This window comes from Diadema setosum, chromosome 7 (assembly GCF_964275005.1).
Source record: "Diadema setosum chromosome 7, eeDiaSeto1, whole genome shotgun sequence".
NCBI classification, from domain to species: Eukaryota; Metazoa; Echinodermata; class Echinoidea; order Diadematoida; family Diadematidae; genus Diadema; species Diadema setosum.
Window position 1 is genome coordinate 24359295 of NC_092691.1, and position 15177 is coordinate 24374471.

General features: G+C 36.5%; 1 protein-coding gene across 1 annotated transcript; it reads right to left on the minus strand.

The window, feature by feature from the left end:
* Positions 1-1196: 1196 nt before the first annotated feature.
* Positions 1197-7188, minus strand: LOC140231127 (G-protein coupled receptor 54-like). The gene is made up of 3 exons (XM_072311278.1): positions 6811-7188; positions 5030-5165; positions 1197-1897 (listed from the first exon to the last, which is right to left on the minus strand). The coding sequence occupies exons 1-3, from the start codon at positions 7186-7188 to the stop codon at positions 1197-1199; spliced, it is 1215 nt and encodes a 404-aa protein (XP_072167379.1).
* Positions 7189-15177: the final 7989 nt, after the last annotated feature.

The window sequence follows — 15177 nt, forward strand, 5'->3', positions numbered from 1 at the left end:
CAAAAAACAAAGGGTGTTTAGTCATTGAATGCAAAAGGATATAAAGAGAAACAATGAAGAAATCTGAATGCGAGCGTGAGAGAGAAAAATGCATTACTTACCAAGATGATTTATCATAGTATATGATATGTACATTTTTTATATCATATATTATGAATTATATATATATTATATGTTATATGCTATATACTATATATTATATTATGCATTATATATGATATATTGTATATTATACAGAAAACTATGATGAACTGCTGGTCTCTGCTGATTTTCCAGATCATTGAGTTACTCAATAGATTACTCAAAAAGTCATAAAGCAATAACAATGTTTCCAACCAACTATTTTCATCAAAGCATGAAACGCCCATGGTAACTTGTAAGTCCCGAGTCCATTGCTGCTTATAGCGCATGATTATTGTGTCAAGCTGGCGGATGTATCACTTCAGCGAAATGTTTGGTAGTGGAGCCCCACTCGTGTGGTTTCATGTCTGGCATCTTGCTTCGACCAATGATCTGCCATGGAACTTTCTTGTCAGCATGCTAACATGCGTATCAAAGACTACGTTTACATCACCATCAGGAATTGTTCCTTATACCGACGAACGATTTAGTCCAAAATCGAGACACAAAAGAGGCTGCTGAAGGACAAAAAAGATCTTTGACCTCCTGTTTATTTTGTATGTTTCCTGTCTTGGTTTGTTGTCTCATCTTCTTGCGGATTAAAGGGATGGTACAGTATTGGTGAAGATGAGAATTCGGCTTTTAACTTTTTGCGAGATACCAATAAAAAACTTATAATATAGTACAAAGCATACCATTTTAAGAGGAATTCAAAGTTTATTTGATGAAAATCGGGTTTGGAATGACTGAAACATCCAAAAACAAAGTAAAACAAAACGATCGTAATAAAGTGTGGGTCCCACACTTTATTAGAATTGCTCTTTTTTGGATATCTCAGGCATTTCAAAACCAATTTTCATCAAATAAACGTTAAATTCCTCATAGAATTACATGCTCTTTCATATTTCATGAGAGATTTCTCATTATCTCACCAAAAAAAATGTTAGAAACCTGAAATTAGGTCTCAACCAAAACTGTACGATCCCTTTAAGCTGTTCTTATTAAAGCGTTGCTGTTTTCTTCTCCACTGTGCAGAGGAATGTTAGTTTCTATTTTGATGAATTATATTTTGGACTCTATTCTGATTTCTCTAGGTCCGGGCTAGTGGTGTTTGTGATACCATTTGAGAACTGATTTTGTTTGCTACAGTCATCGATGTACTTATTGTCCGCTGTCTTCTTGCGACGTAAGCACGGCAGTAACTGGCATATCTGGCGCCGGAAATTGCCGCCAATAAGCACGTAGATATAGGGATTTATGGCGCTGTTGATCAGAAGCAATAGACTCGCGTAGACGTGGCCTTCGTAGTACAGCTTCCGGGGTAGGGCGTTAGGAATGATTGATGCAGCGTAGAAGGCGTAAAACGGGAGATACAGCATAATGTAAAGTAACGCCACGGTGATTACCAGGCGCATGCTGCGAGCGCGTCCAGGTTTCTTAGCAGCCGATGGCTTTGCGTCACTTGGGACGGCAGGTTCTGAAGCAGGAGGCCGGAATTCAACGTCAGCGTTTGAAACGGCCACGTCATGAGTACGCTGGAACAAGGCAGCGGAGGTAACTACTGATGTCCCATGCGACATGCCTGGTCGCTTTCGCCGCAGCTTCCTGGCGATTTGATAATTACAGAAGGAGACTATCAGGACAGGTATGACGAAGAGCACAAGCAGTGTGTAGATCTTGTAGACGAGACTGCCATGTTTCCATGGCAACAGCGTCATGCAGTACTTTCCGACCCGGGTTGAAAATATTTGTACCGGAGCATGCAGAAGGAGTGACACTGGTTGGAGATTGAGAAACAGACAGACAGACATGCAAACAATGAAATTGGTATGTTTTCTGCAAAGTCCTACACTACCTCCGTGCAAGGTGGCACAGCCAATTAAAGAGTGTAAGCAACAGATTAACGCATTCATGTCGGCGAAATGCATTTTCTAAATCTAGCTCTCAATTTAATATCCATTGATCGATTTAGCAGCATAGAATTCGAAGGCTATGCACATAATCCACCTTCATTTGGGAGAGTTAGTAAATACTTTGGGTGGTTTACTCTACCAAATATCTTTTTTTTTCCCCTATAACGCCCTTAGACGAAAAATATCTCTAAATTTGCGCACATTACAGTAAACTGGTCTCTTTCACTCGATCAAATCATCAGACAGAATGGTAAACTTCATAATTATACTGCATCTATCTCGTCAAAATATAATGTACGAACCTGTATGTTTTCTTTGTTTCACTTGCTGCTCTATTCTTTGTTATGTCCTTTTGAACAGAGAGATGTATTTTCCTCCAATGATCACTACTAGAAATTGAAATGGAACTCCTCTGAGAACCTATGAAAGTCTCCATTTAATTGGACTGAAGTGTCGCGGGATCTTTGAAGGTGACAACATCACCCAATCTAAAAAGCCAGTTGGTAATCAGCTCATTGTTGCACGTTTCCCAAACGACCTTGCACTTCGCTCGCTTTCAAAGTGATGTCAATAGATTCGTCAGACGCAATATTGGGAAACTCATCTTCAAACAAAGAATAAATCTGCGGATACTATTACTGTATAGGCGACCAGAATGTCCAGACAATTAACACTTTGGGAAACCATCAATTTCATTTTTTTTCCCACTGACTGCACTAACAAACATTTTATATCATTATTTCCAAATACTAGGCTTTTATGAACACTTTGTTGATGTGAGATGGATATGCTGGCAAGCACCATGTGTCATGATTTGTCGGTAGAGTCATGAATAAGCAATATATCACAGATTCTCATCTCATTAAATTTAAAATTCAACATGAATGTTAATACCAAACTCTTTCCATTCACGAGCAAAAGTGGAACCACGTACTAGCTTATTGTATGTGTGGTTGCTACTTTGTGCTAAAAGTGTGAAAATGCATATTTCCACATGCTTTGTTTTTTAATGTCCTATTTGTTGGCGTGTATTCATTTTGTTTTTGGTTTTTTCGTTTGTTTCACGTTCTTTATCAAACCATGGACCTACAATACAGGTCCATGATCAAACTAGCCTGATAAGGGATTGAATAAGGCCTTCTCTACTTGACATATTACTGTAACCAGGATTAAGACAGGTATTTCTTTTAATATATACTGATATGCTGGTAAGCTCTATAGTACAGTGTTCGTCTAGGGTTTATGAGACCATGATGGCACGAACACTGCTCTAGGGCTTTCATTATAGCTCAGTCGGTAGAGCACCGGTCTAACAATCTGGAAGTCTAGGGTTTGAATCCCGATGAAAACCCATTTTCTTTGCTCAAAGTCGTCACTAATATCTCATTCGTTCCTGGTCAGTTTTCACTTTCTTTGTTGTCATATATATATATATATATATACTACACTACACTATATATATGTAATATATATAATAATATATATTATATATTACTGTATATAGTATATGCAATATATACATTATATATCTACATAAATATATTAATAAAATATATAAAAATTATATGTTTAGAATATATTGTAAAAGTTACAATATAAGATATATATATAATATATATATACTACTATATATAATGTGAGAAATAGTTCCCTGGGTCCCGAACGTACGCGGTGCCGCATTGTTGGATGCATATAGTTGAAAGAAATTGGACTGAGGCGGGACGTTGCTCTCGATCTTAGTCTCCCTTTTATTTGTCAAGCTTTCGGCCCGTCATTAGCTCAACTACTATATATATATATATATATATATATATATATATATATATATATATATATATATATATACACTACACTGACGAAGGCCTGAGGCAGGCTGGAAATTTTGTAAATAAAAAACCTTGTTGGATCCATGGCGTATTTGAGACTCGTTCTTCTTATAATTATATACATATATAATATACACCTATATGTATGTGTGTGTGTGTGATTCCTTATCATAATACAAACATAAAAAAAATTGCCAAAGTTACCGAGTTTTTGCCGAATTAAAGTTACCGAAAATAGCCATGTAACGACCCACGAAATAAATAATAATAATAAATTACGAAATCACATTTTTTTTTTGAATAAACCGGTGTGACGTCCCCCAGATAATAGTGAGAATAGTATCAACACGTTTCGTATTACACTTGTATCATGATATCCCTGAGTTTGCGACACCTTGATTGCCCATCCATATGAATATATGGATAATTATGTCTAATCTTGATATTCGTATAGCACTGTTTTAGGGTGTGACAAGCGCTATAGTTCACCAATCACTGTTGATTTCTTATCTACTTAGGGAGACATATTCATTTTGAATGAATAAGAAAAAAAAAAGCAAAAAAAAAATACAGAAGGAAAATAATGATTCAAATGCTAAACAGTTCCAGTGTATCTATTTTGTCCTTGTGCATATGATGCGTTTTGAAAATTGAAGATGATTTGCAAATTGAATTGAAGAAAGCAAATTGAATTGAAGATGTAAAGAAACAAAGGGAAAACTGACCAGAAACACATGGTGAATCGTGACTACTTCGAGCAAAGAAATGAGTTTCCATCGGGATTCGAACCCGAGACCTCCTGATTGCTAGACCGGTGCCCTACCGAATAACCTACAGAAAGCCCTAGTACAGTGTTTGTCACATAACCCTTGATTCTCTTAGCTCGGGTGGTCAGAAGCTATAATGTGTGTATGTGTCCCACACATTAATTCAATGATGTAAATCAACTCTGGGATAATGCGAAGGATCGGCGAAGTGATGCAGTTTTTTTTTATGTATAATGTAAACAAACGTCTAGGGAAAACTGACCAGAACAAAATAAAAGGATAGATAGAGGAAACTTTGAGCAAAGAAAAAGGGTTTCCATCGGGATTCGAACCCGAGACCTCCTGATTGCTTGACCTAGGTTTTTCAGTGTAGCTCAGTCGGCAGTTTTCAGTGTGCACTTACGCAGCCACACTCCGACAAGGGAGGAGAGAACAGACATGGTTGTCCGCTCCTGCAGGTTCTTCAGTGGATGGACGATCAGCTTGTAGCGGTCAATAGACAGGGCCGAGAGGGTCAGGGAGGACGTCTGGACTGTCATCTGCAACATAATCCGGGAACGGACCGAAAAATATCATATTTAGGCCTAAATGCACTTATTTGCCTTCTGGTGTGGTTAAAAGGATTCACTTTTGTATCTTTATGTTCAGTGACATTAATATTACCCGCTTTGCTCATATAGATTGTCGGCAATTTATTATACTTTAATATCTTCTTGATATCTTGCTTATTTTAATTTGAAAAATATTTTCTCCAGTAAAGGATCACTCATTAAAGTTTTGAGATTTTCAGTTTTGTAAGTTGACATTAAACAAAATCAACCTGCACACCAAATCTATTATTGATTTCCTTGTTTTCTATACAAATGAAAACAATGAAAGTGTTATTTTCTTTACATGAAGTTGTTGCAATGTTGTAATATCTTGGCAACAAAAATTTTTGGAGGTCGTGTAGGGATGTATTAAAAAAAAAATCTATTGTGACATTATCATTATTACATTATGTTTTGTGTGCAAAAATAGGGAAGTACCTTAGAGGTGGTTACTTTTTTACTCAAATAAAAATGATAGCATGATATGCTATGATACATTCGGTTATATAACGAAAAAAAAAGAAAGATTGATACAAAGTACAATCGTATACATATCATTTTGTTAAACGCATGTTAGTATATTGCAAACTTGAAAAAAAAAAGGTTGTTGTTTGTTTGTTTGTTTGTTTTATTTCCGAAACAATAAAATCATATACAAGATAAACAGTGTTGAACATGACATAACTAAAACATGAATCAAGATTGAAGTGTCAAAATACAATGAAAACAAGTTGACATGGGACAATGATGATAACATGTAACGGTGGATAGCCCATTTCAGATCTATCAACATGATAGATCTGTTCTTCCATGGGGTCCAAGAAATATTATCTGATAACGCATGTTAATATGATTATAAAAACCCTGAAAAAAAGTGGGAAATTAATATCATAGTTCGTATTTGACGAAAGATATGCCGGAGATGATACATCCATCCGGAGGGTGGGATTTCACGGAGCACGCGAACGATTTGCGAAGGACGCGAATGACAGAATCCAACATTCGGAAAAGTTTTTCTCCGAATGTGTTCTGACAATGAAGCCGAAAACTAATCTTGCGCAATCGTTCGCGTGCTCCGTGAAATCCCACCCTGAGGATTTCACGGAGCTAGCTTCCTTCTAGTATACCCTAGTATCATAATTCATCAAGTTTATTGCATCTAATGTACACATACACTTGAAATATCAATATGAGAAACAGTAAAAATTGATAAGAAAATGGAATTGCAAGAGCTCGACAAAGCAGACAAAGATAAGTAAGCATAATGCAAATGTGTGCTTTCCATTTTGACAACAAAGACAAAATCAAAGTGCCAACATGTATGGCTATTACTGAGCTATTTATTCATAAGAGTGGACTTATATTTGGCGAGTATCAACATGCTGAATCTTGTGTTATTCTGTAATAACAACAGCATAACAAATGTGTGTGTCAAACTGTAATAGTTTCCAGCATCAACGTTATGCATATAATTATGCTTAACAAAAGATAAATCAATAATATGATTTATAATAAAGGTTTACTTAGCAGCGAGGATCATGAACTGAATGGAATAAGCAAATTGTAAACGATGAAAGCTGATACAGGACTTTACCGTGTGCAGGTAGTTAGGCACGCACATCCACGATGAAAAGATGTCATAATTGATGAGGTAGCTGATCTGCGTCAAAATATTTTCGAGCAGAAGCACGACATCGGCCAGCGCCATGTTTAGAAAGTGGTAGTTAGCCGTCGTCCTCAGGTCCCGGCAAAACACGACCAGGATGATGACCGCGGTGTTGCCAACGATACCGACGCTGTCGACGAAAATTTTGACGAACCTGAGAATGACAAGGGCGATTTCGGGTATGATGGGGTATCCGTGTCCACCGTGGCCGCCGGAATAGCCGCCATCGTCAACTTCATGTCCCGTTTCGTTTGGGAAATCCACGAAACTGACTGTCTCGATGACAGCTGTGGACGTCATATTCATGCTGCCTGGGATTGATAAGATGTGGACTACACCCTGCACGATGTCGTCGAAGCGTTGAAGTGATCCTCAGAGAAATCAACTCTCCCTTTTCTTTCGCTCTTTATTGGCGCTCTTGCCGCAGAGACACTATTTTTTTCACCAAGCGTTTTGTCGTCAGGCCGGCAGTTCATATCAAGACGTGAGACGACCGAGTACAGTATACTGCTCTTCCGTTCTTCCTTGACCAATAAGCTGCTTGGGTTTCCATCAGATGAGGTGCGTTCGCGCTCTGTTAGATCAGGGATATAACTTGTCCATGCTTGTGCTCTTCTAACCGCGCGCATGCGTTTTCGAATTTGATTTCCTTCTAGATGCTCCAATAAGATCAAGTTTCTCGTTAGCTTTCGACAAACTTTAGTTTTCTGTTCACAGTATATGATGAAGACAATCTAAAATGGAAAAAAAAAATGACAAAAATAATACTGTAATTACACCCCCCCCCCCAAAAAAAAAAAAAAATGGGTGTACTATTTGTTTGGATCTTTTGATTAATTTCTGCCAATCACACTCATTTGAAAATCCATCTCCATAATCATAATGTAAAGATATTAAATGTGCAGTATGTTCTGAAGTGTTTTCTCACCTTTTCATTTTATTGTATAATGTTACATGACGCAGGCGTTTATGAGTCGGGCCTGTAATAATGCAAAATAGACCCTAATACAAATCTTATGAGAAGGAGTCCTAAGAGTACAAAACTGCGAACAGTACAGACAGTTGCAATTCACCATTGACCCGATCACAATAGTTTCTATTTCATTTTTTTTTAAATCTTAGCCCCCTAAAAAGGAAATTATTAGAACTTATATAAATATGTAGGCCTATATATTTATCTGTAATCCATAAACGATAAAAGGGCCCATACAGCTATCAGTTTACCCTTTGCCCTTTGACAATAACACTGTCAGTGAGTGTGAAATATACATGCATCTGCCAAATCTTATCCATTAATATACATGATATACCTATATATATATATATATATATATATATATATATATATATGTGTGTGTGTGTGTGTGTGTGTGTGTGTGTGTGTGTGTGTATGTGTGTGTGTGTGTACATGTATGTGTGTTCAGATGTACTTGCGTGCAGTGTGTGTATGCGTGTGTGAGTGAGTTCAACTTTTTTCTTCTAAGGACCTACCCCGCAAGCATCTGCCTTTCTTTAAGTTCTCGGCCTATTATCTTGATATTCCAACATGAATATGACACACTGTAGACTGTTTTAGTTCAAGTTTAAGTTGTTTTTATTTCATTACCAACAAATTGAGAATACATTAAAATACTTGGGTATGCAAATAATGGCACGAAATCAGAACATTGTTCATAATAACATACATCTAAAATCTGTTTACACTGAATTTTCAAATATTTTTTGTTACTATTCCTTGATCTGTACTATTCCTTGATCTGTGGATGTATGTTACAAATGAAGTTTGTGTGCAAGCTAAAATGAAATATATTGAGTCTCGCAGAATAAACCCAGTCGACTGCGATATGTAAAAGCATGTCATAAATCTACAACCAGCTTTTATTTTGCATGCTGCACCTATCTATTGCATTAATTCCCTCTTACTTTGTAATGGCACAAAGTTATCAAGGCCGTTAAAAATCTAAAACTTTCATGAGATGTGAACTTACGTAATACATCGGCTGATTTCTGTCAGAAATTTAAAGCAGCTTCCTCCCTAATCAGATTAAATCGAATGAATATTACCTCTTGAGCCTTGGCTCCTATCAGAACAGAACCTTGTCTTGACTCAATGGAAGATGCTCTTAAAAGCTGAATAAGGAAAATAGGGAAAAACGGTGACAAGCAACTCACCCTTATATCAAAGTAAGTCTGTCAATACGCCATGACTTCTTGTTGACGTGGAATAAATTATTTGCGTGGTCATTTCTAATATTTAGAATGAAGAACAATATAGTAACAGTCTCCCACATCTTTTTACTTGTCGGTATATGACAGAAAAAAATGTCTATACAGAGGCTTATCTCCGGTATTTCACATCTAACTCCGAGATAAGCTGCTTAATGGGGAGCAATGAAGTTATCTCTACATTTTATATTCTGCACTTATTCTGATGAGGTTGACTCTTACGGGCAAAGATATTCATACAACAACAAAAAAGCAACGTTGCAAAGAATACATTTTGATCTTGTGTCTATTCAAGTATGCTGTTAGATGTCTGCTTTTCACTGAAAAATGAAAAATGCATCGTGTCTCTATTGGTGGTATTTGAACGGTGCAAGCATCGAGTTCATTTACAGCTTTCCGACTTTTCTCGGTAATGTAATATCGTCAAGGGCTGGGGAAAATTTTCACTTTACGCACGTCTCACTGGAGTTGAAACGGTAGGATATCAAGATAAGTTCTTTCTTAATTCTAGTCCATAATATAGCGGAGTGAGTTTGTAGCTATCTTTTTGAGCTGAATTCGAGAGCTCTCTTTGAAGATAGGTCTTTTCACAGAAGGAAAACAAGTTGAAGAAACGTTTTGCTCTTATTCTCAGTACTAGTTTTTCTGTAAGAATGTCAAACTTTTATATATATATAAATGAATGGCGCGTCTCCGATGAGGCAGACGATGCATGCAATGGCAGAGTTAAATATGTGGTGTTATAAACCGAAATGATATAAGACATTAATAAACATAAAAGTAGGGGGGCAGTTTATATTCCTGGTGCTACTTCCGGGCCTTATCAATGATTTTGATAAAGACTTGCCGCACTTTTCTAGTGGCCCTACGGTGTTTGACAAACTGGTAAACATGAAAATAAATGAATGAATGCATGCATGAATAAATAAATAAATAAATAAATGAATAAATAAATAAATAAATAAATAAATAAAACATAAAAAGATACCCTAACCACACTTTTCTGGTGCCACTTTTGGGGTTGATCGGCTGACGAACAAAAAAAAAAATAAAAAAAATAAAAACTTACCGCACTTTTTTTACCGCACTTTTATGATGACACTTCAGGGGTAAAAAAAAAAAAAAAAAAAAAAAAGGTCGGGGGGAGGGGGGGGGGGGGGGTGAGAGATGCCACACGGTTTAAACCTATAATACATGTATTGCTATGTATTATGCAAAAAAGGGGGCCTTAACCCCCCCCCCCCCCCCTTCCCCCGAGCGCCGGTCCTGACCATTGTGAAAAGCCAACATTTTGCATTGTTGCTTGTTTGATCTATTGACAGTGATTGATTATCCAAAAGTAATGGTGTTTTTTTTTTCTTTACTCTGTTTCTTTAATTTCATATAGCGCTGAAAGTTGTTTTAGCTCATTATGTGACATTTCTGGCAAATCAGTTCCTATTCTTTATAGTAAAAGTACCTCATTACTTAATCATTCAGTGCCTTTACGTTCTAAAACATTGTTTTATCATGCATGATACGACATCCCTAACCGTGACTATGTGGTTTTAATTCAATTCAAATATCCCAGTATAGACGAAATATGTTTCGTCTCATGTAAGTAAATTATCCACAGTCAAACAATGATAAACAAAGATGCTTTTCCGCTGTTGTTGTTGTGCTTTCATGCGAATTTTTGTTGTTGGTCAGTTTCGAATCATTTGGTATGCATATATTTTTACTTGGAATCCTGCAATTCTTACAAACTTTAGCTTTTCGTAGGATTCCTTGATGTTTCTTTCTCTCTCTGCTCAGTTTATTCTAATGAGATCTGTCTTGTACATGTTATCCATTTTGTGTCATCACAAAGTACTGTTTATATATTATTTGAGAAATTTGAAACTAAACTAAACTGAAACTGAAGCATCACGTAAATAGCTCTCTTTCCAAAGTACGCCTACTTTGGTATCAAAATCCCAAAACGATCTTTGCCTTTACCTTTGCCCTTTGCGACGGCAGTTGCATTTCAAAGAGAGACAATCCATTGTAAGCCTTTTTTTTTTTTTTGGAGGTGGGGGGGGGGGGGGCAACAGAGCCACCAGACAAAATCACTCGTACTCTCTAAAAAAAAAAATCGAGCGAAAATATTCGCTCTTGAAGGAGTGAATAACAAAAAAGAGTGAATCTGGAGTGAATTTTGAGTGAAAATGTCCATTTTCACTCGTTTCAGAGTGCCCTCAGGGATCACTCCAAAATCTTCGAGTGATCCCTGAGGTCACTCCAAAATGAGTGAAAATGAACATTTTCACTCAAAATTCACTCAATATTCACTCTTTTTTGTATTCACTCCTTCAAGAGTGAATATTTTCGCTCATTTTTTTTCTTTTTTTGTTTTTTAGAGAGTACTCTTTGATATGATGACGCGCAAGTATATCACTTTTGGTTAATTACGTATAAATAATATCAAGTAGAAACTGCGGAAATTGAAAACCAATTTGGTCAATTTGGCAAGCAGTGATGACGAGCAACCCATACAGAGCATGATGCCCTTGCAGTCAGTAAACTCAGTAAGAATGTTTGATTACTATCATTAGACAAAATCATCTGTAAGAATGGGACACTGAATTAATCAAAAGACGGGACAGCGTGAGACTGTGGAGAAAACGCGAGAAATGCTTCTTATAATGGAACATCACAGGTTGGGAATTCATTTTTTTTTCTGTTTTTTCTTTCTTTCTTTCTTATTTTTTTTTCAGGACACACACACATACATATTACATACATAAAGTTGTTGTGTAAAATCTCAAACTATTGATGTGTAATAATGGGCTCATTTTGACCATTTACCACATAGTGACATTTGAACGTTCCTATAGGCAATGATTTACATTCTAGGTCTTCCTCCGCATTTCTGCATTATTTCTGCAGGCGATGGCATTTCAGAGTTATTACGTAATAATCTGAATGACTACTCATAACGAGAGACTGCTTTGTGTGACACGTTTTCCTTCTGGGTTCATCTTTTTATTCTCAACGAACTCTTTGGATCGCGGTTCAACATCTATAAACATTTACAACAAACAACGAAATCATGGTTAGCTTGAAGGACGCCATTAATAGCCATCAAACGGAAAGTCATCATGGTCATTATTTTTTCATTTCCTCATGGGGAAGCTGATACCATTATCGCACCAGTCAATCATGGCAGATGGTAGCTCATTATGCCTATTACCGTGTATAATGTTCTCACAATATTATGTGATGGCTTTGTTTTGCCAGATGCATCTGAACCAACATCAAAATCAGCTTTGCTGGTCTTTGTTTCTTGTTGCCCGAAGGTTGCATAGTACTTCTCGGTATCGCCAATGCGCAGAAAACAGGGGAGTTACCATGTATTTGTCTGCGTTTCCGTTGTTACCCCCCCCCCCTTTTTTTTCTTGCAACTCAGCTTAAAAGAGTTGCAAGTTTATAAATTTTGCCGATTTGTGGTCACTACGGTCATGATTCACTACTGCAAGGCTTCAATGTGCTGGTCACAGTACGAGTAATGTTGAAAAGCGAAGAAATCGTCAACAAAAAATACCCACTGGTGAACGTGATCTGAGCGCATGTACTATGTGCAACCAAAAACCGGGGCAAGTTTTTCTCCTGAGCTATCCCATAATGCATCTAAAACGCTCCTCTGCGCACGGCACCTATGTATTGGTGACACCGAGAATTGTAATACCCGGCCAAATGAACTTGGAAAGCATGCCAGGAATTATTGTTTCCCATTTTATTCGCAAAGCCCGTAATCTCATATTATTACGCCCCGTACTCACAACCAAATCACTTTCACTGATATCAAAATTCATCATCATCATACTACTGTGAATATAAATTCTTTGAATACATACTCTCTCTAAAAAAAAAAAAAAAAACCAAACAAAACAAAAAACAAAACAAAACAAAAAAACAAAAACGGAGTGAAAATATGTGTTTTAACTTATTTTGGAGTGACCTCAGGGATAACTCAAAAAATCTTTTAGTGATCCCTCAAAATTAGTTAAAATAAACATTTTTACTCAGAATTCACTCCAATTTCACTCTAAACTCACTCAATTCTGTTATTCACTCCTTCAAGAGTGGACATTTTCACTCGGGTTTCTTTTTTCTTTATGAGAGAGAGAGTCATAATGATTCTTATTGAAAGACTTATCTCACTTGCATTCATCACTATATTTGACAAAAGAAGGAATGCTGGTAAGAAGTAGAACATGACTATGAAGTACAAGAAACGACGTTATTTGTAACATAGTAGTACTCGGGTCCTCATGACACTGTATTTTTTTTTTTTTTTTTTTGCAATTTGTGCAAGATAACTAAAGATTCAGAATATGATAAGAAATAAATTTGTTTTTAAGTGACACAAAGCACAACTAAATGTTTGACAAAAAAAAAAAATATTTCCATCTACCAAGGTATGGGCTTATATAAATTCTCCATACAAAAATTCTCATTTCATAAATGCCCTATTCCATGTTTTATGAAGAGATATCAAATCGCATGTATATTTGGGTTTTTTTCCAGGATTTAAACAGCTTCTAGATAGCTTATCATCGAATGTAAGACATGTCTTTGCACTCGACAAAAATAAGCCAGTTCGGGGTTCCACTTTGAGCATGTGCCGAAAAAGGTCATTTGTACCAGCAGAGCATGTTGGTTTTTAAATTCACTGAGACAAGCATCTGTGATGCAATGATTATTCAAGTAATCCTTGTATTAAAGTGGTGCTTGCTATCACATCCACCTGGGAGCAAAAGCAGTACTTGGCAATATCAATAGAAGAAGAATTGTCATTGCATTCAGTGCAAAATAGATAGATGTTTTCCGAAGTGTCACTTAATGGATCATTCTGATCACCTGGTCTACGCGAGTACATCCTTCGTTTGAACATGACTGATGAATTCCCTGAATTGTTACGTTGGGCAAGCTAATGCATTCTGTTGCTTGAAGACTAGTGAAGTGCCTATCAACTGAGAAAGAAGAAAGGTCATTTGTACCCATCTGTACATGAGCTAACCCCGAACTGGCTTATTGTCTGTACAATATATTTTGTAAAAGTGCTTTATACAAATTCGGAAATAAGTAAAAGCTTTTGTCGCGTATTCAAAATTGTATTTGATATATCCATGATGTGCATAAAACGGCGGTCTTGTCATAGTGCTATGGTAAGTAAAGTACTCCGTTTTACCATGGTAAGTTACAGCTTGAGGTAAAATATAAGGGCTGGAAATTTGGAATGTCGGAGGCCCTTAATGATAAAGGCAAAAGTGCTGCTATACAGGTAAACATTTTAGACTCATGAACGTGACACTTTATTGTTTCACATGTTTGTAGTTCATGTCCGATATTACTATAAGTTGAGACTTTTTAATTTTTACTTTATCCATCAAACCAACGTGAACATATTATAAAATGAACGTTCCACTATTCCGGCCCTGAGCGGAAAGGACAAAATTATCATCAAACACAGTGCAAACACAACGAGTGGCAATGACTGTATGGTTTATAATACATATAGTGTAGATACACGGCTCCTCAGGAAACATGTTCTTTTAACTGTCTTGTTCACAGGAATGTTAAATTCTTATGTTAAAATACGATGTGTGTTCAAAATAACTATCACAATCGTGAGCATTCTTCTGAAAGAGTATCGGCTTGGAAACTGCATAACAAGTGCATGATTACCACTCTTCTTTGTGCTAGATCTACGCAATTTTAGGAATCATGTCAGAGACTTTTTTTTTTAAATCGTAGTGTATTCAACATTACATAGCACATGACAATGATTATAAGATATAAAAATACAACAGAGCGTAGGAGCCTACACTATAAACCGACTCAAGAATCATTGAAATCATTGTGGATTGTTCTTGTTTCAAAATTACGTATTGAAGAGATATGCCACATTTTGTTGCTGTTTTAGTATGTGTGTGTGTGAGTGCGTACTAACACTTTTTACATTGTGTGACAAAACTCACCTCTTATTTTTAGTGTTGTCTAAGACGTTTTGCTCGCATACGCAATGCGCTGTTTTGTGTTTTTTTT